This window comes from Eubalaena glacialis, chromosome 18 (genome assembly GCF_028564815.1).
Source record: "Eubalaena glacialis isolate mEubGla1 chromosome 18, mEubGla1.1.hap2.+ XY, whole genome shotgun sequence".
In the NCBI taxonomy this organism is placed as follows: Eukaryota; Metazoa; Chordata; class Mammalia; order Artiodactyla; family Balaenidae; genus Eubalaena; species Eubalaena glacialis.
In genome coordinates this window covers 27,051,402-27,074,427 of record NC_083733.1, presented here as the reverse complement: position 1 = coordinate 27,074,427, position 23,026 = coordinate 27,051,402, and the positions used below count along the sequence as shown (strand labels likewise).

The 23,026-nt window shown below is 42.4% G+C and overlaps 1 protein-coding gene and 1 long non-coding RNA gene across 2 annotated transcripts in view; one reads left to right on the top strand and one right to left on the bottom strand.

Annotated features, from left to right (window-relative positions):
- The window catches only part of LOC133078504 (uncharacterized), a 56,409-nt gene extending 49,464 nt beyond the window's left edge, over positions 1 to 6,945 (top strand). Inside the window, exon 4 of the long non-coding RNA XR_009697886.1 lies at positions 6,879 to 6,945. This is a non-coding gene — a long non-coding RNA (uncharacterized LOC133078504). The remainder of the gene's footprint in view (positions 1 to 6,878) is intronic.
- On the bottom strand, positions 857 to 22,799 carry GOT2 (glutamic-oxaloacetic transaminase 2). Its single transcript, XM_061173598.1, has 10 exons — positions 22,582 to 22,799; positions 13,300 to 13,456; positions 10,985 to 11,113; positions 8,581 to 8,640; positions 7,887 to 8,048; positions 7,421 to 7,525; positions 6,144 to 6,294; positions 5,501 to 5,666; positions 2,683 to 2,833; positions 857 to 2,104 (listed from the first exon to the last, which is right to left on the bottom strand). The coding sequence occupies exons 1-10, from the start codon at positions 22,668 to 22,670 to the stop codon at positions 1,982 to 1,984; spliced, it is 1,293 nt and encodes a 430-aa protein (XP_061029581.1). The 5' UTR covers positions 22,671 to 22,799; the 3' UTR covers positions 857 to 1,981.
- Between the last annotated feature and the right edge of the window lie 227 nt (positions 22,800 to 23,026).

Here is a 23,026-nt window from a genome sequence, read left to right as displayed (position 1 = left end):
AAGGAGCAGGAGTGAGCCCATCACGTACTGTGTCTCTCAGAGAGCGAGGAGAAGCAAGGGGGAAGGAACAAGTTGAGCCTGCTTTCCCCTCCCAGCAATAATCAAAACACTGTGGTTGGGCTCTGGGCCTGACTTCTGCTCCACTGCCTGTCTGCCCAGTAGCTGTCCTATCTTGAATGGCTCCTGGCATTAAGCAGAAGGTGATAGAATAACCTTGGGATGTCTGCTGACAGAGCATATGACTTTATAGTAGAGGCTGCACACTGGCGATCTACTGTTTGCATCTTGCTTGCAAATCATTAAAAAAGAAAAAAAATTAGTTGCCAGCTTTTAAGCATCAATAGACCGCCCATAAAAATCAGGATTTCCATTTTATTTGAAAAATTTAAGACCTGCAACCCTGGGCTTTCATTTTCACAGTGCCTGTCACTTACTTCCCTACTATGCCTCATCTCTGAGGATGCGGGATGGTCACTGATAATCATCTCACACCCAGTTCACATCGCTTTTTTACTTTACATGCACTGTTCGTTTATATTACCTACTTGACGCCTCTAGACACCGAAGTTGCCACCTCCCCTCCCCATCTCCTCATCACTGCCTCTAGCCACAGGATCCTTTGAGGCACTCCATTTACTTGTCCACCAAGGTCCAAAGGATTGTACCCACATTTTCAGCGTTGTTGGACTGGACGTGAGGAATGACACGACAAAGATGTGGCTTTGGTTTACATTCGAAACAGCTAAAACATCTCTTGGCTTATGGTCATCTGGACACAATTCCAGATTCCAGGGATATATACCCACTCCTACCCTTTCATCCCATTAAAGAAAAAAGATAACATGGTAGATGGCGGTTGGGTCTACAGTAACTTTATTGTAACAGAGGGACCAGGCTGCAATAAGTCTACATGATTAGAGCAAATGGTGGTTATCCTTCCAAAGGGTGAAGCCTGAGCCCAGCTGGCAGCACACAAAAGTTAAAATCAAAGCCCAGAATATCCTCTTTCCCGATTCTACCCTGCATTGCCTGACTCATGATATGAAATGAGTGACTGCACAACCATACTGAACAAAGCTACGAGGTCCAACTGGGCAGAGGCAACATCCCTACAGGAGATAACAATCATTGAAGGGGATGCTGAAATTAAGTGCAGTTACCTACTCTCCGCTATTCTTTGCCAAGAAAAGCGAGGGTATGGGATGAGCAGTAAATAATGTTCTTCATTCTTCAAATAAGTAAATCCTATGGGATGGGACTGATGGTCAATTAAGGAGTAGAACTGGATGAAAATCTAGGCTAGTTATAGATCTTTGTGTCTAAGGAAAAGAACAGCAGTGAGTAAGGAGAAAAGAGGAACATTAAAATGCCTGCAAGTACTAAAAAGGAGAGCCTTCTTTCTTTTTTTCTTAAATAAGACAGGAAATAGCATCTTTTATTTTCTTTGCTGCAGCGGTAGCAGACTCGCTGTAAAACATGATTTCTGTTGTACGGTTTGTTGATAAGGTTGCTCAATCATGGGAGGACAAACATGAGGCTGACTGTTAATGTTAGAACTAGGTCTTTTCACAAAGCCTCTAATAGGTGCTATTTTCACGCTGGTTTTACAGAGGAACCCGCAACACCAAAAGGTGCTTCTGTTAAAGCTTCTGAAATATTGCAATGGTGTGATTGACACGTATTTTTTGGGCTTATATCTTTCTTGTACATGTAAACTCTGTTGGAAAAACTGGAGATAAAAGGATGAGTGAGAGTTTGGTTTACAGCCACAGAGTTCCCAACACCAGCCACAGGTGCCTCCGCCCTCTTTCACTGCACATTCTTTTCTGAGAAACACATTCAATTGCTGAGTTTTAAAGTACTGTGGTTGAAAAAAATGATCCGCTCACCACCATCCACTCTCCCTCTTCCTCCATGTGAATCTCACAATAGCAGAGGCTGAAGACAGGAAGGTTGTCTCTGTTCCCTCTGACCAGGGGAATTACTTGGTGACCTGGTGAATGGCATGAGCAAGGTAGCCCACGTTGCCCGAGGTTACCCCTGCCACAGAGATACGGCCATCCTTTGTCATGTAGATGGAGAACTCCTTGGTCAGCCGCTCCACCTGCAGAGAGAAGAGTGTGTGGGCACTTCCTGGTCAGGGAGGTCTCCCCAGCCCTGGCATGGCACAATTAGCCAACAGTTAGAACAGGAAAATAACAGAAGGTCTGTTTTCTCACTTAAACCCTATTCCCAGAATTTGGTATGCTAGCTTAGAATGAAAGAAGAATAAAAAGCTATTTTAAAGTAGGATGTTGAATTCTGAAGTGTGACCAGGTGAAAAAAATCTTATATTCAGCCTTTGTAGAAAAATTGATCCAGAATCCAGCTATGGAACAGCTACTCTTCCTATCAATATTCAGGCTCCTGTTTGTTCTGGAATCTCTGAGAAACAGCAGTGTTTATAAAAATGATCAAAACAAGCTCTGTTCTTCAGAAGTGTGCAACCTCATAGAGGATACAGAAAGGTAAACGACCAGCAAAGAATAAAAAGAAATGAAAGCTTCATATTTCTTTTACCTATGAATGAAGCTTCAAAATGACTGTTTTTAGAGTAATCCTAAATGGGTAGGTGACCTGAGGAATTTTGGTTTGCAAGGACTGATCAATTGGTCAGCTGCGGAGAAATCGGAGTCCACTCACCTGTTCAGGCTTTAGGCCTGTGAAACAAAACATGCCAATCTGGTCAACGATGTGCTGCCAGTTGTGGGAGGAGCCCTCCTTCTTGAGGTTGGAGACCAGCTGAGTCCGCATGCTAATGATGCGGTCGGCCATGCCCTTTACTTCTTGTAACCTGGAAAAAACCCCCAAGATGGAGCTCAGTTCTGGCCAAGCGCTGACAGATAAGCCAGTTCCCGGCATTTTTACCTCCCTTGAGTACTGCTCTAGCGTGCCTCAATTCTCCGTTTTTGACCGAGTCCTGTGTTGTCACTGGTCTCGGAAGAAAGCTATTTTACAGCATCCTGCTTTATATCAGAACACCACTTTGATCAGGCAACTAAAATAGTTGACATAATTGAGTTATTAAGAAAAATGAATGCGGAGTGCCTTTCTATTTACTAGATGGATACTGCCCAATTCATGAATTATTTAATAAAGCCAATTAGATTTTCAATTTAAAAAAAAGAAAAATGAATGACTAAATCACTCTAAAACATAGGAGGACTAAGGCTCTCCATCCTTTATTCAAGGGGCAAAAGCTGCAAATTAAACAGTAAAATATGACCTTATTCTTTCACATGGATGGAAGAAACATTCCTGCCTTCACAATTAAAGACACTGTGCTGTGAACCTACCATGTGCCCAGCCATGTGCTAGGTGCTGAGGAGAAAGGGAGGACTGAGACCCGGCCCCTCCCTTTAAAAGCTTACCATTGTGGCTGGGAGCAAACCTGTAAACAACTGACTATGGAACAAGGCGGGATAAGTTAAGAATCGATAGAATTGTGCTGTGTTAAGACAGCCCTGAGAAGAGAGGGTTAATTCTATCTGGGGGAGCACAGAAGGCAGTCCTCTGACTGCATGCTCGCTGGATTCAGGACACAGTCTTCCCCTTCCTCAGAATCTACCCTTTCATTCTGTTCCTATGGAGCTATGGGAAATTCTTGTGGGCTCTCACTAACTAGATGACTGTAAATAATTTATCTCATTGTTCTTATGTGTTCACTTTTCAAACCATCTCTCCACCATGATGTCATGCAGAGGTAGAACAGAGGTTACATACTGCCAATGAAAGGCCAAATAAGAGTCTTTGTCATCTCTTATTTGACCCAGTTAAACATTCTTAGATTTGGTACATGCACATAAAGACGTGGATTTGTAGCCTCTCTTGAAAAACAAGAAGCTGGCAACACTGCACCAGCCTTGTGATTACCAGCTGGAGCCCCTAGCCCCACTAAGGATGGCATTTGATTTTAAATTTCCTGTAGTCCTATCCATCCAGCTTCATTCACTTTGAGGCCTGGTCCCTAAAGGCACTGAGTACGTGACCACGGCTAGATCCAGGGCCACCTTAGCAACCACTGCCCCCCACCCCGCCCCCATGCTCCTTGTTGTCCACAGAATGAAGTTCTGACTTCTCACGATATCAAGGTGCTTCATGATCTGCTCCCACCTTCCCAGCTTTGCTGCCTTCTCCACCCTCCTCACACTCAGTGTTTCTGCTACAAAACCCACTTGGTTTGAAGCACACCCTGCACGATGCACATCACGTGCCCGTGCTGATCCTCACGCACATCTTTCCCCTTCCTTTCCTTTGGAAAAAAGTGCCTTCTCTCTTCAAGGCAGAGCGCAAATGCTGCTGTCTGCATCACTTCCTCCCTCATTCCCCACTAATCAATAGTTCTTCCTTTACTCAGCATTTATTCCATCTGTCTTGTAGCAATGCTATACGTGTATCTCTCTCACTAGATTATAAACTCCCCAAGGGAAGAGATATCTTAGTCACCTAGCACAGTATCTCTGTCATCTCTGTACGCTACAGACTTCAAATGAGTATTGAAATGCACACATTAAAAAAATAAACATCTTGATAACCATTAAGGACCATGGAAATATTTTAAAAAACCACTTAAAAATATTAAGAAAAAAAGCTTAGAATAATTCTTAGTGACAAAAACAAAACCAACCCTACACACACATATATAACATATTTACACATACATATGATACATGGACATACTATTCATGTTACAACTATGAATAATAACAGGCAAAGAAAAAAAATCTGGGTTATAGTGACTTGCCCAAACTTTCTGAAATGTACTCACACATTAATTTTATAACAGATCTAATTTAAAAAGTAGTTGATTTTCTGGTAAGCCTTGCATAGATCTGTTGTACTGAAAAGAAATATCCTGAACCAGACTCTATTTACTTCAATGTTCAGAGGATTAATCCAAGGTAGAAAAAACAGTTGTTCCATGATGACCAGGTGAGCTATGGATGAAGTTTCTCACAGACTTAGCTTTTCTATCCAATTAGCTGCTTAGGGATCTATGCCCTCGGTTAATCAACTACACAGGATAAACTCTTATATAACAAATCACACCTTCCATGACTCCAAATTATATATAGCAGGGGTTGGCAAGCTTTCTCTAAAGGGCTAAATAGTAAATATGTTAGGTTTTGTGAGCTGCACACTCTCTGTCACAACTACTGAACTCTGCTGTTGTGACATGAAAGCATCCATACACAATTCATCAAGAAATGGGGGCAGCCTAGATTTGACCTGCAGAACATAGTGTGCCAACCCCTAATCTAGACCAATGTTTTCTCTTACGGGGAACAACCAACTTATTTGTTCGAAAGTGCTGACAAAATGCACACTCCTCTCTCCTTCCTCCCCTTCCACATATGGAAGCTGAGTGACACTGCATGTCCCTATAAGCCAAGTATAAAGGAGCTCTGAAGGATCAGTGGTGGGAAGGGCAGACGGCTGGGGAATGGCAAAGCGCCTTTACCATTGTTTCCGCAAATCCGGGCTGGTCAGAATGGTGGAGGCAATCCGGGCCCCATTGAGAGGAGGGTTGGAATACATGGGACGGATCAGGATCTTCAACTGTGATTCTACCCTCTTGGCTTCATCAGCATCTTTGCAGACCACAGTGAAGGCTCCCACGCGCTCACCTGAAAAGACAAAATGGATCTTGTCTTCTGGTTCTCCTATCTAAAATACTAAAGGCAGTCATGATTCCATTTGCTATGTGTTATCTGTTTCCATCAGAAGCACAAAATAACGCTTTGTTATAAATAAGAAGCTTTCAACAACCAGCATGGTGAATCTACAACAGAAAGTTGGAGTACTAGAGAGTGGTCACAGGTCTCTCTTCATTGTATCTATCTTGGCTCACAGAGCAGTCACTTTTTGTTTAGAGAAGCCGTGATAGGTTTCTTTGCTGGAGGAATTCAGGGACACTGAATAAGATATGGCTTAGAGCAGTAAAATCCACTTTACCCGTCTTTCCTCTCTGGGTAAGAGGGACACGGACAACACACGCACACGCACACCCCACCCCTTCCAAGACTCTACACCTTTGTGGCACCCTCTCCCACCACTTCTTCAGTCTCAACAGAACACATATCACCCTAGGTCCTTTAGCTTACCGTATAAGCCCATGTTCTTAGCATAGGACTGGCAGAGACAAACATTAATGCCCTGTTCGATGAAATGGCGCACAGCCCAAGCATCCTTGTCACCATCGCCACTGGCAAACCCTTGGTAGGCCATGTCAAAGAATGCAAAAAGATTGTTTTTCTGGAAAGGAAAGAAAAGATGACCAAAGCTTTAGGCAGTTCTTCTCAAGATGCCCCAGATGGTTACCTGTGCTTATTGGGACCATGCCTGCTTCACTCAGACAAAGTCAACAGTTTTCTCCCCAGGTGGCAGTTTGGAGATGTTTAATTTTCCTAGAGTTAAGATATCAATATATATATTTTTTCATTCAATACTTTGGTGGATATGGGCCTTCAGGAAGACATTAAGAAAAGAAAATCTTAATCCAACCTGGACAGAATGCTGTCTGGTCAAACATGGAAGCATGGCATGTGTGATCTTAGTTTCCTGACCAGGGATCGAACCCACGCCCCCTGCATTGGAAGCATGGAGTCTTAACCACTGGACCACCAGGGAAGTCCAAACAGGAAGCTCTTCTAAGGCCCACAGTGGTCTGGGTAATTATTTTGGTCCAGCCAACACAGGACGAGCCTCAGCCTTTCCTGGGGCTAATAAGACTCTGGCAGGCCATCTTATTCCCAGGGCTCAGGGGACAGCCTCATTATAACCATCTCATTTTGAAAGTGCTCTCTGAATGCTGTTTCTCTGTCCCACTCTGTTCACAGCTTAGGTTTGACAGAATGTAAAGAAAGGGAAACCGAAAGGAATGAGAATGGGGACACAAGCCAACAGGAATATCTTCCTCCTTGGGCATTTTGACTAGTGCCTTCTCTCACAGAAGAATAAGAATCACTGTGAATAATTAACAGCAATGCCAAGGAGAGTGGAAAAGACAGGAGGGGATGTGAAAAAGAGGATAAAAGCATGAACAAGTAGCCACTGACCAGGGCAAGTGTAGGCACCAACAGCAGATATCCTGGGGCCAGGGGATACCGACTGTGCAGACTAGCCAGCGTCAAGTTTTATCAGAATTCTATACATCTTGGCTGAGGAGCAAAAATTATTTTCAAACTGCTCATGTATCATCAATTACAGAACTGCTAATTATGCAAACAAGGAGTTCTTTCCTGGCAACTACGCAATGCGTGGAAATTTCATGCAGCCTCGAGGTTAATTCTCACTGTTAAGACTTTGCCAAGTGAAGCATCCAAGTTACTAAACTAGTTACTAAACACAGAGCAGTCACCGGTCAGTTCACCTGCCTCACCTTCACCACTGCAGCCATCTCCTTCCACTGTTCAGGACGAGGGTCCACTCCCGTGGGATTGTGGGCACAGGCGTGCAGGAGAATAACACTCTGTGCTGGTATTTTCTAAAGAGAACAACAACCAAGAGATTACTTTGCAGCTTTAAAGGAGATCATTTACCTGAAATGCCGTAGGGTCATCATTATTTGATAAGTAACGAAAATAACGTGAGGTCTTGGAATTAGCTCATCCTGGTATTCTTTTTTGGCCGCTCCGTGCGGCATGCAGGATCTTAGTTCCCCGACCAGGGATTGAACCCGTGCCCCCTGCAGTGGAAGCACGGAGTCTCAACCACTGGACCACCAGGGAAGTCCTTCATCCCAGTGTTTTAAGTTGGATATTGAGACCTAAGTGGGAGACATCAAATCTCCACAGGGAGGTTTATTCCTTGTTCCTTCCCCCTCCTGCCCTGAAAGCCACACTTACTGAAATGTCCTCAACAGCGCCTGTGAAGTCAAAGCCACACGTCTTGGGGTCATAGTATCGATAACTATGTAGCTGCATGCCAGCGTCCCTGAAGATGGGCGTATGATTTCCCCAGGATGGTTTGGGCAGAAAGACATCTCGGCTGAACTTAAAAAATCTTTGCTAAAAGATGGAATGAAAGGGAATGGAAAAATGAAGAAAGGAGAGGCAAAAACAACAACAAAAAAGTTGATATATTTAACTGAGAAGACATTTTTCTCTACTGAAAGTCAGCTTCTCTCTACAATTGAGAGACAGTGATGACTCAGCAGCGAGACTGCCTGGGTTGGAATCAGGCTGCAACAATTATACTGGCTATGTAGCCAAGGACCTGTCTGGGCCTCACTTTCTTCCTCTGTAAAATGGCATTAACTAAATCTCCCTCAGAAAGATTAAACAAGTTAAGATATAAAAGCTCCTAGTTACAGTAGGTGCCCAATAAATTGTACTTATAATTATCTCTTCCTTATAATTTCTTCTAAGTACTTCCATTCCCCCCTCTCCTCCCAACTCCATTTATTAGAGAACCGGAAATCTTCCAGCTTTGTGGAAAGAGGAAATCTACTTCTGGGTCAGAAGTCAAACACATATGCAATAGGGAACCCCATCATCCCCAGCTTACAGACCGTCTTACTGAAGGAGTTTCCAGACTCACCAGAAAATTGGCTCCAATCCTTAAAGCCCCGGTTCCAGAAATGGTCTGCACGGTGATATACTGAAGGAGAGACACCCCTGGTCAGTGAGGTGCAGCACTCTCTCTACGGGCCCACGACTTAACAAACCTGAGCTCAAGCCCACAGGGAGGCACCGTATGGTCAGTACCCTTCTTTCTTCAGAAGATGAAGACACCCTTCCAAATGAATATTTAGAAACGAGAGAACAGTACTACTGTTTCATTCCATTTTCTAAGAGAGAGCAACTCTCCTTATAGGTTCTCAAAAGACCTGGCTCTTCAGTTTCTAACACCTGTGCTGAGGTGGAAGCTAATTCCTTATGGCCTGCCCTGAAAGTTGTTAGTATCATACTGTGTTATATGAGAAACTTTCAGGACACAGCCCCCCACCAGATATGAAAAAGGAGTGATTTATATAGAGAAAAAAAGACACGATGAACAGTCACTACATGAAAATATTATTCTAGACTTATATGAAATTGAATGACTCTCTGAACATCAAAAAGCAAGTCATCTTAAAAAGTCAACAAGTATATTAGAATAACATTATTACATGAGTAATATTCTATGAGTTTTCATAATCTGAAAATACTTTTTGGGTAACAGGGAGATGGCCTGAGGTAAATCTTCAAATTGGTCAACTTTAGGGGATGAGTAAGAAACTACAGTAGGGTTTTTTTTTTGTTGTTGTTTTTTTAGGCACCATAGAAGTACAAGGCTCTACAAAACATAAATCTACTTTCTGGACTGGGAGGCAGTGGATTAAATGGGGGGAACCCTACTAACAAACTCTTTAGTAAACAAAGTTTGCCTGTGCAAACTTTGGCATGTTAGAAATAAAAACCTAACTGTAAATCTGATAATAAGAATCAGAAACGCATAGCAATTTATAAAAGAGAAGCTGATGTGATTTTAAGATAGGCCAGTCTTACACTTAGGTTACAATTCGCTAGATAATACACAGACTAAGCAAAAATTACAGAAAAATATAGATGTTTTAATGAGAGGTTAACAGGTGGTTGATTATATGGATAGCAATCAAACCATATTTTGTCCATGACTTAGGATCATTACTACATTACCCTGGGGTCGAGGTTGTATGCTTTTTTCCCACTTAATGAACTAATGTTCTTAGACCAGTATTGTGAATAAACTATTCATTCTGGCCTTGGGAATGGGGAGGGGAGATGTGTTAGCTTAGCTTTGCTTTGTGTGTTTTCCCCCAGACTTACCCAGAAAAATAAATATTTAAACACACAAATGTATCTATTAAAAAAACACATTTGTGGGACTTCCCTGGTGGCGCAGTGGTTAAGAACCCGCCTGCCAATGCAGGGGGCACGGGTTTGAGCCCTGGTCCCGAAGGATCCCACATGCTGCGGAGCAACTAAGCCCGTGTGCCACAACTACTGAGACTGCGCTCTGAGAAGCCCACGCACCGCAACGAAGAGTAGCACCCGTTCTCCACAACTAGAGAAAGCCCACATGCAGCAATGAAGACCCAACACAGCCAATAAATAAATCAATAAATAATTTTAAAAAAATAAAAACACTTGGAGTTAAAAAAAAAAAAACACATTTGTTTCAAAAGCAAGGAAACTATAATGCACATGAGACCACATGTCAGGCTGGCTGGCTGCATCCCACCTGCATGATGTGAGTCTTCTACTACAAGTGCTGGGCCTGTGTTTACTCTGTGGGTGCATATGAGAATCTGTTTGTAAAAAGCTTATGTTCAGTGACCTTTAGGGGCCTCTTTCTTCCACAGTAAGAGGGCCCCCAGGGAGCTGGAGGGAGGAGACACCTAGGAACCATTTGTGCTTCACCTCTTGGCTGCAGTGATGCTCTCTGCCCTCTGAGAGGAGGGGGACAGCACGGAGGGAGCACGGTCTGCTCTTTCAACATCCAAGCTGGCTGTGAAGGGGCGGCAGAGGAGTGCCAGACTTGTCCTGGCCCCGACAGTCACCCTGTGGCTTGTTTTCTGCCTGTTTCCTCTACCTAAGCTGGCAGCTTGGGACATGAGGGTGGGGGCTAATTACAGGCCTTAAAACTTGGCATAGTTTGGCATTCCTCAAAGCCATTCAGTGTAAAATGAACATAAGCACACACAGAGACTAACAGCAAAAACTGTCAAATCTTAACGTCAAATCACTACAACATTTTTAGGATTACTACTACATTTTTGGAATTGGTATTATATGAAATCTTTTATTGAATTAGTGGCAATTTACTACCGAAAGAAGAGATATTAGTCATCATATGGCCACCTCAAAACAATCATCACACACAAAGTGGTGTATCTTTTCTTATTTAAATTATTTCATATTTGTTTAAACTGTTAAATTTAAAAAGAGACCCGTATGATGCCAGAGTCTGTTTTCCTTACCCGGCCACTTTTCAACACTTCGTTGTTCTCACCCAGGGCTAGTTCTGCAGATGCCTTACAGAATTCAGCCAGTCCCCCAATGGGCAGGTATTCTTTGTCCAAACTTCTTGCAGCAATCTGGGCCTCTGCCTAGACAAGAGAAAATGCATCCATTTAGTTTCTTCTCCTTACCTGGAATTACTATGAATAATATCTAATGTTTTATAAGTTAAATTTTGGAAGTAAAGCCTTTTAAAATAATTTGGAGATATTGTTCAAGAAGAAGGGTAAGTACAATATATTTTATATTACAGAACAGAAATATTAAATTTTTATCATATTTTACTTTTATAAGTTAGGTTTTTTGGTTTTTTAAAATTTATTTATTTCATTTATTTATTTTTGGCTGCATTGGGTCTTTGTTGCTGTGTGCAGGCTTTCTCTAGTTGCGGAGAGCAGGGAGTGCAGGCTCAGTAGTTGTGGCACACGGGCTCAGTAGTTGTGGCTCACAGGCTCAGTAGTTGTGGCACACGGGCTTAGTCGCTCCGCGGCATGTGGGATCTTCCCGGACCAGGGCTCGAACCCGTGTCCCCTGCACTGGCAGGCGGATTCTTAACCACTGCACCACCAGGGAAGCCCATTAAGTTAGGTTTTATGTGAATGGGTAGGTATATGGTGTCTCTTGGTTTAATAAAAAATGGCATTCTTGGGATGCACAAGAACAAGGTTTAAGAGCAACACTTAAAATAGATATAAGATGATAAAATCAAAACAAATACATAAAGAAGAAGTATTTCAAGGTATATACCAGTCTAAGAACTTCAAAAGGTTCATAGTAATAGTCACATATCTTCATGCTTTGGAGTCAGAGGCCTGGCTGTCCCTTACTAGCTGTGTGACCCTGGGTGATTTGTTAACCTCCCTGAACCTCTGTTTGCTCACCTGTTGAACGGGGGAACAGCTGTTTCTACACCTCATATGACTGAGGTGAAGAGTTAAGAGGTAATGTACAAAAGTGTGTGGTGGTGTTTCAGCTTGTATCAATAGCTAACACATGCTGAATACTTTAAACTGATTTACTGAGAACTGAAGCAATCCCTGCATGACCTGAGACCCAGCAGCCAGCAGTTTTTTGTGAGTCTTCTCATCACAACCATTTCTTGAGTCCTTTTTTTCTACTCAGAGAATTAGAGAGAGGACACCTAATCCACACTCCCATACACTCAGAAATTTCTTCTTTCAGTGGTTCATTCAGCCCATGCTCTGTTACTGCAGTGGCTCACGAAGGCCTGAGCCAGCCTACTGCAGCTCAGATGATCACAGGGTTCTTTACTCCCACCCCAAAGTATGCTTCTGTAACTTCCACTAAGGATGCCTAGTTCTGCTGTATGTAGGAACAACACGTCACTACCCCATGTTTGGAAGTGACAAAGCAGCACATATTTCATCAGAGGAGGTGCAGATGGAAAGGAAACACATACTTTCCTTTAAAAAATTGTTCTGGGACTTCCCTGGTGGCGCAGTGGTTAAGAATCCGCCTGCCAATGCAGGGGACACGGATTCGAGCCCTGGTCTAGAAAGATCCCACATGCTGCGGGATATGCAACTAAGCCCTTGCGCCACAACTACTGAGCCTGTGCTCTAGAGCCCACGAGCCACAACTGCTGAGCCCATGCACCCTAGAGCCTGAGCTCCGCAACAAGAGAAGCCACTGCAATGAGAAGCTCACGCACTGCAACAAAGAGTAGCCCCCGCTCGCTGCAACTAGAGAAAAGCCCAAGCGCAAAGAAATGAAGACCCAACGCAGCCAAAACACAACAAAACAAAAAACTGTTCTAAGGAAATTAGTTACTTTATTTAGAGTTGTGATAACCAATAGAAAGACTACTAATAAAAATACGACAAAATAAAGAAAATTATTCTATAGCTCAATAGGAAGAAAGGACAGAACACGCCTGGGTAGGAGGGTTTTATTAAGGCAATCAAAATGAGAGAAATGGAAAATAACAATGGTAACCCTCATCCACAAAGGGCTATTCCTATCACCAAGAGACAATGTTTAAATGCTTGGTTCTTTTGTGCATCCTCAGGATTAAACATGACACTCTGCCTGTTTTACAGATAATCATATAAGTTCAATCTTGGAAAAGACCATATAGTTCCAACCTCTCACTTTTATAGCCAAGGAGACTACAGCCCAGACAACCTATGTGATTCAAGCAGTATCAGAACTAGAACCCAGGTCTCCTGACTCCCTGTCCAGGAGTCTTTCTGTCTCTCTTCAGGAGTGCCCTTCAGTTATTCATCCCCATCAAACAGATGTCTGGCAAGCTTACCTTCCGGACACTGGGGAGCACGTAAGGCTTTCCGTTATCATCCCGGTAGGCACCAACTCCCAGATTCATCTTTTTGCTGTTGGTGTCTCTCTTATAGGCTTCTGTGACTCCCAGGATGGGATCTGGGGGCCCCATCTCCACCTGAGCCCACCAGGAGCTGAAATGGGAAATATAAGACATCAGTCACAGTAACTAGATTTCCATGGCCAAAGACGTCTTGGATCTGCCAAAAATCCATTTCAACAAATGTTTGCATGTCTACCATGCACATGATATAGCAATAGACACCAATAATCCAACACTGCATAAGACTTCAAAGCACCTTGCAGAAGAGTGGAGGCCAATAATATTAATACAAATGCTGTGAGAAGCAAAAGGTGGGGGCACCTGAATCATCCTGGGAGGACAGGGTGCGTGTATACACTTTCAAAGCAGTCCAAACCTGACCTGGATTCCCAGGCAAAGGATATTTCAAGTAATTTGGCAGTGAGAAGCTGTGAGTGGTAAAAGATGAGACTAGAGAAGTAAGCAAGGACCAATGTAAGGGTGTTCTGTGACACCCAACCAAAGGGATTGCGTTTTATCCTGTTCCCAAACTTGTTAAGGGCATCATTTGGAAAGCTTATTAAAATACAGGTTCCTGGGCTCTACTTTGGATGTAGTGAAAATATACAGAATCATTTAAGGTTTTTTTTGAAGGGGGGATGGTGACCAGGTAAGAACAGTGACATGAGGAGACTTGCATTTTTAGAGCTCATCTGGTCACAAGGTGGGGTACTGAATGCAGAGAGGGAAGGATCACTGAAAAATCTGGTTCAGCACCCAGCGAGAGAAAGATGAGGGCTTGAACCAGGATGGGGGCAGTAGAGGTGGAGAGGATGACAGAGAATTGCCAGGTATTTAGAACTGGTTGTAACATCTTACTGATTTCCTCATTACTTATTGAGTTAAAATGCTTAACAATATTCATTATTTTATATTTGTATGAGTCATGATTTTACATTAAAAAAATATCCTTTAAACAAAATCTTGCCATTTGCAGCAATATGGATAGACTTGGAGGGCGTTATGCTAAGTGAAATTAAGTCAGAGAGAGAAAGACAAATATTGTATAATGTTACTTATATGTGGAATCTAAAAAATACAACAAGCTAGTGAATAAAGAAGCAGACCCACAGGTACGGGGAACAAACCAGTGGTTACCAGTGGCGATGGGGGAGGGGTGATATAGGGGTGGGGAGTGGCGGGTACAAACTATTGGGTGTGAGATAGGCTCAAGCATGTATCGCACAACACAGGGAATACAGCCAATATTTTGTAATAACTGTAAATGGAAAGTAACCTTTAAAAAATGTATAAAAAATAGGGACTTCCCCGCTGGTCCAGTGGCTACGACTCCACACCCCCAACGCAGGGGGCCTGGGTTTGATCCCTGGTCAGGGAACTAGATCCTACATGCTGCAACTAAAGAGTTTGCATGCCACAACTAAAGATCCCATGTGCAGCAATGAGCATGCAGCAACAAAGATCCCGTGTGCCACAACTAAGACCTGGCACAGACAAATTAAAAAAATAAATATTTTAAAAATGTATAAAAAATGAGAATTAAAAAATAACTTATCCTTTAACAGTGTTAGGGGTCATCCACCAATGCCCAGTAGATTTACCTGGCAGAGCCAGGTGAACCGTGTTGCAGGGGGTGTGCACTCCCTGAGTGAATCCCAAGAGGAAATATCACTGTAAATAACTGTTTCTCTAGCTTGTTCCCCACTCCCTACTAATTTGGGGGTTCTGGTTCCTCTATGGCCAATAAGCTAGTCCCTGTCGGCAACACTGACTGTGAATTTGGTTTTGTGCTGTGACCAGTGATCTCCGTAAATGGATAGCAGAGATCTATTCTCCATTGGGAGAGATGACAGACAATCTGGTTGGTTGTTGTTTTTTGCATGTTTTTTTATCAGACCTGAGATTGTGTGTCTTTACTCTTTACCAGTGGCTGAAGTTGTAGGTCTTAAGAGCTATAAGCTCTCCATGTGTAATTCAGACAGGCTTTTTTTGGGGGGTTTTATCTCCGAGTGTCTGAATGAGAAATGTTTTCCATCTCAGGAGAGTACTGATAAATTAGATTATAAAAAAACTCAAAAGTCAAGGTGCTCTGTTCTGATTGTGTTATAGAAACTGAATTTCTAGTGCTTAAAATGTGCTAGTATTAAATTTTTTTTTCTCTTAAAGCAACTAACTCAGAAACGTTTTAAAAATTCAAGTTCAGGGACTTCCCTGGTGGTCCAGTGGTTAGGACTCTGCACTTCCACCGCAGGGGGCCTGGGTTCGATCCCTGGTCGGGGAACTATCCCACATGCATTGCAGTGCAGCCAAAAACACACAAACAAAATTCAAGTTCATATAAGGTAAATCTCTGATAAATGAGACTAGTTTAATTTTGATTTTAAAAAACAGCTATGTCTTTTATTTATTCATGTTAAGTATAATACAAGCATACATTTTACTCTATGTGGGTTTGTTTTTCCTAAACTTATACTGGTTCACTGATAAAATAAGCTAACATCACTCCTATATAACATTTAAAACTATGGAAAATATAAATTTGTGTTCAACTAATTTTTATTTTGACAAATTAAAAATTTTAACAGTAGTAATATATTTTTACTTTTTACTAATAGACTTGATTTTTTGTAAGTTTATATTTAGAGAAAATTGAACAGATAGTACAGAGCTCCCATACACCCACCCCACAACAGTTTCCTCTTAACGTTGTATATTAGTAGGGTACTTTTGTTACAATTAATGAAACAGTGTTGATATGTTATGTCTACAATTTATTCAGACTTCTTTAGTTTTTACCTAATGTTCTATATCTGTTCCAGGACACCACATTACATTTAGCTGTCATGTCTCCTTAGGCTCCTCTTGGCTGTGACCGTATCAGACATACCTTGTTTTGATGACCTTGACTGTTTGGGGGAGTACTGGTTAGGGATACTGTAGGATGCCCCTCTATTGGAATTTGTCTGTTTTTCTCATGATTAGACTAGGGTTATGGGAGAACAGTAATTAAATTTTGTAGCTTGAAGACAATTTCCAAGATCTTTAAATAACTTAAAATCTTTGACTTATATTACAGTGACTTTATGGATTAACCATTGGATACCGAGATAATTTCTAAGTATGCTAAAATATTGACATACTGATTACTAAGCCTAATTTAAAGTTTATATACTTTTGCTTCTTATTTTTATATGCTTTAGAGAGGCTATAGCTTTGGATCATTTTAGTGAACATGTTCGTTGTTGACATTTTAAGAAGGTATATAAGGGACGTGTGTGTGTGTGTGTGTGTGTGGCTGCAGAAGTTGTACTGTGTGTGTTTATGAGCTTTACTAATCTGCCAAAATGCTTGTGTAGGACTGACATCAACTTCCTCCCCCGTTTTATCTGTGAAATGTAAGTTACTTCAGTTAAAGTTATAATTAATGAATGGTTGAGACTATACAACAGTGACAGAGAAATACAACTGTATGTAAGTTTCTGTTTTTCAAGGAAAGAAAAGTGTTATGCTAAAGCAGTGGTTCTCAAACATTTCAGCCTTTGTATCACTTTACGCTCTTAAAACTTACTGAGGGCCCAGAAAAGCCTTTATTTATGTGGAGCGTAACTACCAATATTTACCGTGTCAGAAATTAAACTGAGAAATCTGTTACACTATCTTAAAGTGTGTCAGTTTGTTGTAAATATGAAAGAGCGTTTAAAACCTTGGAAAGTGAATTTTGTTTTGATTTATAATAACTGAGTCTGAAAAGAAGCTATGAAATGTGTTAACATTTTAACAAAGTTTTGCTCAATCTTCCTTGGTTTAGTGATTAATGACTTCACCTACAATATGAAAGGTTATTTTTTACCTTCTGTATAATCTGTCTAGATGGTAGAGATTCTGTGTTTTAGCAGAATACTTCTCTATGCTCTATGCTGACTCTCTTACGTCCTTGATTATTTAAGGATAGAATAAAACAAAAAATCAAAAATGGTTCTGCACATTTGTGAGATTATTACTGAACAAATTAAGTAGATTAATCTTAGTTTTGGCTAGAAATTCAGAGAACAGAAGTATTTAAGGTACTATGATTGTTTTTTTCCTTCCATTTTCCAACTCAAAGTTCTTTTTTCTAATTGATGTTCTGCACATTTGAAAGAGCTAAGGTTCTTTACAATCATGTTATATGTTTAATATTTTTGTTGTTGTTGTTTTGATTAAATAGGTAAGCAATAATTATTTCTCAGGCACTCAAAATCCTATCGTAATCAAGGGACCAAACAACATCTAAAAACACTTTCATTTGGCCTTCCCCAAATTGAATCCTAGATACAGAAAACACAAAAATTTCAGGCTATCTTTTACCAAAAACTGTCTTTGTGATTGGCCCTGGAAAAGCACCATCTTTTTTTCCAATCCTCCTGGCAGCATGGAGGCATTAATGCATTAAACTGAGGTTTTACCTCATGCTAAATTACTGTTCTGAGAAAAAGATTATTCTACCCTTCTTCTTCAGGGGAAATGGGCAAGAAGTTTTTTACACAGTTTTATATTTCATAAAGAAAACAAAGTCTTTATGATCTCTAAATCAATCACTGAGAAACTGCGGTGTGCTAAGAGCTGGGGATACAAAGAAGAGTGAAACACAATCCCTCACCACCAGATTAGCCCAGTGGAGTGACCAGTAGTGAGTTATAAACAATGTAGGGTGGGGGGGAGGGGGTGGAGGGATAATGTACAGTGATGAAGACAGGCTCAGGGCACAGATAATTATTTATGGGGGCCCTGAGGAGAGGACCTGATAGCCTGGGAAGGGGAGGTAAGTACAGGCTTAGGAAGGCTTCCAGGAGGAGGTGATCTATGCTACAGATGAAAGGAGGAAAAAGACTTTCTAAGCAGAGGCATAAGAATAAAGGCTAAGGGTAAGAAACAGCCAGGGGATGTTGCAGTAGAAAGTAGAAGCTAGGGAAGCAAGGTTCCCAATAACTTAGGTGAAATAGCCCACATTCTTTTAGTAATCATTTATTCAGTCCCAACCAATCAAATGTTTCAGCACAGCACAGTACACTACCCATGCTGAAGGCTTGGCGAATTATTCCATTAGAATTTCTTTCCCAATGATCGTTCTCTTGTTGATCTTGTGGCCAATCAGCACTAATATACCTCTCTCCTCCACCAGGCACGCTGGATGGCTGGTTGGACATGGCAGTAGAGTTAAATTTAAGCTCTCCTGACAAGTTGAAAATTGTCTCAGTCTCAGTAGCTGTAATTGGTATGTACAGCTAATTCTCTCTTAACAAAGGGTGAATTATTCCATTTTCAGATGTCCCAGGCTTTTACTTCTTTTAATAGCTTGCCCTGTGCAATGTCAGTAGGGCAAACTGCATGGATTCAAATGCTCAACCACCTACCAGCTGTGTGAGCACAGGCGAATCAATTAACTTCTCTAAGTCTCAATTTTTCTTACCTGTAAAATGGAGGCACAATCTTGCAGGGTTGTTACAAGGATGAAAGGAGCTATTAAATGTAAAACACTCAAAAACAGAGCCTGATACACAGTGCTTGATGTTAGCTGGTATCACTGTTACTAAATTATTACTAATACACTTTTATTTATAACCACCTTGCCACTAGTATGGAGACTGGTGAGGAAAGTATGTAGAAAATTCAAGGAGCATAAGTCATAACTTTATGAGCAAATATGCAGGTCTTTCCTGCTTCTCAATTATTACTATTTAGTTTTTTCTGGAGTCTCGGAGATGTTATCATTCTTCCTCCTCACTAGCGCTACTGCCAGCTCAAAATCCTTCTCATTCTTTTTCAGTGTTCTAGGCTGCTTGGTTGTCCCAGTATCTAAGCAATAGTAAGAAACAGATACTACCTCGAAGCAACTTCTGAACTGGGCCTGACGAAAGCTTTCATTATGTCCTACCCATGATTCAGACCCTGAAAACATGTAGCCACCTGCCCACCTATATCACTGTCATTAACTGATGAGTGCAAGGAACACCTTGAATGCCCAATGACATACAGAGAACTTTTAATAAGCAATTTTCATTTTTAAAAAGATGGTTCTGTTTCCAGGGCCTTCCATCAACAATGAGAGCCGCTGCTCCTAAACCACAAGGAGAAGGCACCATTCTTATTAAAGGGTGTGAAAAGCACTTATTTGTCAAGTTCTTTAAAAAGTTTATCTAGTAGAGAAATTCTCTCAGAAATCATACCCTTGAGTCTTCTGGCAGAGAACTGATTGAGAGTGGTATCTTTTAAGAAGAATTCTAAAAAAATTTCAAAACATTAAATCTTAAACAATCTAAATAAAGGAGCAGGAATACTTAATTTGATTAGTCAGTCCTATATCAGTAATGATGTTCAGTCCTCTATGCCCTTTATTATTCCATTCCTTCTAAGGGTAAAGATCACGCCCACACTGTAAGAACTCTAATGGTTTTAAGGGATAGTATTAGAGGAAACCAAGAGTGTTCCAGGGACAAAATTGATACTGATAACTTGTGGCCTACAAAGCATTCCTATCTATGTACTTTGGACAAAAGCACAAAGCTTCAGCCATTGAGCAATATTGACCAGCCAACCAAAAGATGTTAGGTACAAAGTATTCAGATAAGCATTTCCAACTCAAATAGCTTGCAATTTTTCTGGGAGTCTACCTAGTGCTTTATAGTTTTTAAAATGTTTTCCCTCACCTTCTTATTTTAAAATAAGAAGAGAAGTTAATTAACTTGCTCATGATCATAGAGCTAAAAAACGGCAAAGACAATACTACAATTATGATCTTCTTACTGGTTATTGTACCACTACTGCACACTGCCTTTCTAAAGGGTCTCATGATACTCCTTCAGTTATTTAACTACAAATTAAATAATCAGAATTAAATAATTAAGAATAGGTATCTATAATAAAAATACATTAGCATATTTTCCTTTCTTCACTGACCTGTGACTATGTCTGATTTCATGTCACTATGCTTTTACAGCACAGGTCAGGAAGAAAAGGTTAAAGGTTAGTTCCTTCTGTATAAAAAATGCAGCTATAGGAACACTTTAAGTTAGAGAGTTCCATTTAAATGACCTAAGTATGAAAATTAAGTATGTCATAGGATAAATCCTCAGTCCTTCAGAATACCAACTGCCAAGGTTTCATTGTATTAGAATGAGCTGTTTTAAAAAAAATAAAAACAAAAAAAAACTTCAGTTAGTTGTTTAAATGTTTTCCAATTTTACCATTCGGCTTTAGGTAAAGATCACATCCACCATGGCAGAAGTGGAGATTCTTAACTTCCTTGTTGTCTGAACAGTTAACAGTCATAGTTAGATAAGGCATCTGGTTCTACCACCAAATCATGCATCATTGTTAAACCTGAACAGCCCCTCAACGGCAGGTGCTCAAATATTTTAAGACTTTTTTGGTACACATTTTGAACCACTCTGGTTCCCCTACGTTCAGATTTTGAACTAAGATACAATGCTAAAATGTCATATTTGTTTCCATTGCATTAATTTAAAAATCAAGGTTTAAAATTAAAATATTCAATTTGAAAGACATGCCAGCCAATGTTCTAAGTCCTAAAATACTATATTATAACAGTGAACAAGTAGATACAGTCTCTGCTCTCATGGAATTCACATTCTAATGTGGAAAAGACACAAAAGAAAAGCAAGTTAGGCTGTCAAAGTGAAAGAGAGACTAAAAGGTAACACCCATAGGGATTTCACCAAGCACCTTGTAAGCAGAGCTGTAGGCCACTCAACCAAATCCATAAAACAAGAGATTATTTTAAGATTACTACAATGGTGAAACAGACTTTCACTTGCCCATAATTTTAGGCACTATTTTCTGTTCTCCAAATCTGCTGCATAAATGATAACCCCTCCCTAATTCTGGTCCAGGTAGGCTGCCTTAAAGAGCACACCTTGACAGTGGGCCAAGAAGGAACCAAATTAGTTAAAGAAGAAAGAGTGAAAGCCTGGACAAAACTGTACTGCCAAGAGTGTGGGGCTTTGGTAAGGACAAACGTTCTGCCGGCTTAAAGACACCGTGCGTACATTCAAACGAAAGGCCAAGGCAGGTATGAGAGGTCAAGGCTTTGCTCTTTGGAGTTAAGATCTGATTGGGGTGGTTTGGAGACTCGGTTCCTGATTAGGTAGTCATTAAAGGCACTCTCCCAATCGGCTTCTTGAGTGAATTAAATAGCCTGGCTTGGTTCTCTCCACTAGGAAGGGATTACTAACTCGTTTAATGCTCTGTAACCTTTTCTCTGCAACACATCACACAGTTTGAAATTACACATTTGGCATTTTTTGAGTGACACCGGTCCCTCCCTCAGGCTTGTCCACCGCTGCATCTAGCACGAGCATCTGGTCCAGTGCCTGGCTCTGTGTAACTGCGATGAGGAAATAGTCACTAAACCAAGAGCAGAGCAAGAGGGAGGGGAAGAAAGGCTACTTCCCTACAGCCAGACCTAAGGGATAAAACGGGGGAAAAAAGTCACTACACCCCGACTCTTACATCCAACGGCCAAAGGGCCAGGGGGAGGGGATCACCGGTGACTCAGGGGGCGACACAGGCGGGAGAATGCCGCGCGCCAAGGTCACAGGATGCAGGGAGGAACGCCGAGCCCGAAAGCCAGGGCCCTGAGAACCTTCCTCCCTTGAGCTTTCCTCCCCCGGCACACAAACGGAAGCCAGCCGCCGCCCCTCCAGCCCTGCCGCGGCCCAGGGAGACCCCAACAGGTGAGCCCCGCCACCCCACAGAGCAGCGGGTCAAGGGCTCACGCCCCCCGCCCCCAGCCCCGCCCGGCGCAGCCAACCGGGCCGAGGCATTCCCGGCGCCGCAGCCAATCCGCGCGAGGCCGGCTCGGCGCCACAGCCCGGGGGCTCTCCCCTTGCCCCCACCTCACTGCGTCGAATCTGCGTGTCGTGACCTCTCCACCTTAAATGGGAGTCCGGGTGCCGTAGAGGGCCACACTTCCTAACCAAGGGGAACGCGTTGGCAGGCTCTCTGACAGTCCTAGGGGCATGGGAGGGGTGGGAAGTAGGACCCGAAGGGTTATTGTGAGGCGCGGACGCTCAATCCTCAGCCCCCTGTGAAGCCGAGGGGGTAGCAGAGAAAGTTGGTGTGTGAGGGTGCACGCGTGTGCTTTGAAGGCGGGTTAGATGTTCTGAGGCGCCGGCAGCTCGCAGGCCCGTCGCCCTGGCTCCTTTTTCCCCTGCTTACCTGGCTCTGGCAGAAGCCGCGGCAGCGAGGCCTGGGTGGAAGGCGGCGGCGACTCCGGACAGGACGCGGCCGGAATGCAGCAGGGCCATGGTGGGCGGCAAGAGGGCAGTGGGTAGTTGGAGGACGGAGCGGAGATGCCAGCGGGCACGGACACGGAGGCGCGGGGTCCTGCTGAAGGTAAGGACAGCGACTTCCCCGGGCGAGGCTAGAGCGGCCTCCCGCCAGGCCCCGAGCCGCGTCACAGCGCACCCTGGCGGCCGGAGCGGAGCGGCTTGGCTTCCGTGAGGCCTTGGGTCCCGCCGCAGCGGTGTCTGCACCGCCGGCGCCACGTGGTCCCGGAAAACAGAGACAACACAGTTTATTGCCGTTCACAGCGCTCGACACGCTTCATTCATTTAATGACGACGGACCTGACCGAAGAGGTAGCTGTTACTACTGACATGAA

What these genes read in the sequence shown, in the direction of transcription:
- GOT2 (XM_061173598.1), bottom strand. Translation starts at nt 22,670, where the DNA reads ATGGCCCTGCTGCATTCCGGCCGCGTCCTGTCCGGAGTCGCCGCCGCC. An exon ending in TGCTCCCCAGTGTCCGGAAG is followed by an intron (nt 11,114 to 13,299) that starts GTAAGCTTGCCA and finishes TCTCTTGTCTAG; the next exon opens with GCAGAGGCCCAGATTGCTGC. An exon ending in TAAGAACATGGGCTTATACG is followed by an intron (nt 5,667 to 6,143) that starts GTAAGCTAAAGG and finishes TTGTCTTTTCAG; the next exon opens with GTGAGCGCGTGGGAGCCTTC.